Source organism: Physeter macrocephalus, unplaced genomic scaffold (genome assembly GCF_002837175.3).
Source record: "Physeter macrocephalus isolate SW-GA unplaced genomic scaffold, ASM283717v5 random_1021, whole genome shotgun sequence".
Taxonomy (NCBI): Eukaryota; Metazoa; Chordata; class Mammalia; order Artiodactyla; family Physeteridae; genus Physeter; species Physeter macrocephalus.
The window spans coordinates 22,989-24,892 of NW_021146441.1; the positions used below are offsets into that span (position 1 = coordinate 22,989).

General features: G+C 60.2%; 1 protein-coding gene across 1 annotated transcript in view; it reads left to right on the top strand.

The window, feature by feature from the left end:
* Positions 1-1,457, top strand: part of GET4 (guided entry of tail-anchored proteins factor 4) — a 15,830-nt gene extending 14,373 nt beyond the window's left edge. The window contains exon 10 of the mRNA XM_055083435.1: positions 1,275-1,457. Within this exon, the coding sequence (XP_054939410.1) occupies positions 1,275-1,360 (86 nt within the window). The 3' untranslated portion in view covers positions 1,361-1,457. The remainder of the gene's footprint in view (positions 1-1,274) is intronic.
* The last annotated feature ends 447 nt before the right edge of the window (positions 1,458-1,904 follow it).

A 1,904-nucleotide genomic window follows, 5' to 3' on the forward strand; every position in this document is an offset into this window, starting at 1 on the left:
GGGCGCGAACCCGGTTCCCCTGCATCGGCAGGCGGACGCGCAACCACTGCGCCACCAGGGAAGCCCCTAAGTTTTATTTTTGAACAGGTAAAGCTTGTCTCACAGAGTCCAGATGTGCAGGCTCGTACCCAGCCCTGCCACTGTCCCATGGTGACTTGCAGGCCAGGCAGTGCTGGGTTTCCTTAGCTTCCTTCCGGGGGGAACTTTGCAGACATGCAGACGGCCTGCGGTGGCAGGACCGGTGGGGCGAGCCCCTCGGCGCTTGGTCACGCTGCTCTGATGTGCTGTTGCTCTTGGCCCTGCCTCACGGGGCTCTCTGCGGGGGAGGGTGGAACGAGCATTTGTCGTTTTTGTGGCCATCGTCAAACTGTGCTCCGTGGAAAGGTCTTCCTGTCTCCAAGATTATTTTAAAAGCTGTTTCCCCTTAAATACAGGTTGGAGTTGTTACCTGTAAACCGGCTCGGTCTGGAGTTTTAGTGGAAGATGTGGGGGGCCGCTTCCCTTCTCCAGGCTCTCATGTCACGGCCACTCGTCTCGGTGGCTGTGTCCTGTCCTGCCCACACCTCGGGCTTCTGCAGCGTCTGTCCGTCCACAGTCGTGGTGACATTTTAGCACGTTCAGTCTCGGGCTGCTGTGACTGTCAGCTACTGCGTTCCCGTCTGACTCTCTGCGTTTCCCCACAGAACTTCCAACCGCAGCGGTGCCAGGTGCGGTGACTGGGCCGAGTTCACTGCAGCTCGAGGAGGGTTTTACCCTGAGGGCACTGCCTGCCCTTTGTTTGTTGTTCCCCTTTGCGAGTTGGTTGAGGGCACTTTTTAAACTTTGCTTTTCTATTGACATGATAGTTCTTTGGATAAAAATTAGGTAAAAAGGAAAAGTGTCCATCTTGACAGGACCCACAGCAGTTAACGTTATGTGTAGCCTTCGGAACTGTAACATCTGACTGACTGGTGTGTCACTTGAGAGTCAACATGGGAGCGAGTTACCTGCCGCTCGGCCGCCTGTGATCCTCCTGGGCCCGTCCTGGCGGCGGTGCAGTGTCCCCTCGACGGGCACCTGGGTCTTCTCCCCTTGCGGCCCCAGCAGGATCCCTGCGTCTCCGGGCACAGCAGACACACTTCTGTGGAGAGACCCCCGGACGGGGCTCCGGGGTTGGGCTCCTGTTGTCTTGCCAGGCCCCGGTCACGGCGCCATGGGAGGAGGGGGCATCCGGGGGGCTGGGCAGCGGGTGAGGTGCGGCCGTGGCCCTGACAGCGCCGTGCGCCCCCTTCCAGGGAACCTTCTGAGCAGCCTCATGGGCCCCTCGGAGCAGGAGGGCGAGGACAGTCAGGACGACGGCAGCCCCATCGAGCTCGACTGACGCCCGCCCGCGGGCCTGCCCGGACTCGGCCTGGCCGCCGTGTACCTCGAGATGGCCCCAATAAAGCACAGGCCCTGCCGCGCCGCCTCTCCCGGCCCTTGTGTCTGGTTTGCTTGGGGAGGGCTCGGTCTTGCACAGGAGGGCCCTGTCGCACGCGGCGGGGGTGCCATGCCCCTCAGGTCGGGCGGGGGTGGCCTGGCACGTGTCCTGGGGAGCGCCCGGGCGGCCGCTCCGTGCCACACCCCGGGAGCTGCGGCCGAGCACCCGGCCGTTCGGAATGGCGTCTCGTCTGGGAGGCTGCAGGACCATCCACCGTCGTGGGGCAGTATTTATTGTCTCCGGGTGCTTGATTCCTCTGACCTGATGTTTTAGGTTTTAACCCAATGATCGGCCCAGGAACGAGCAGATCTGTCCCTTCTCACGGATGTGTGTCAGATGCCCCAGAATAGTTACAAAATGGGAAACACTTTTATTTTTTCACAATTATGAGAGTTGTAGATTAATACCCAGTGATCATGCATGGGAAGGAACGGAATACACAATT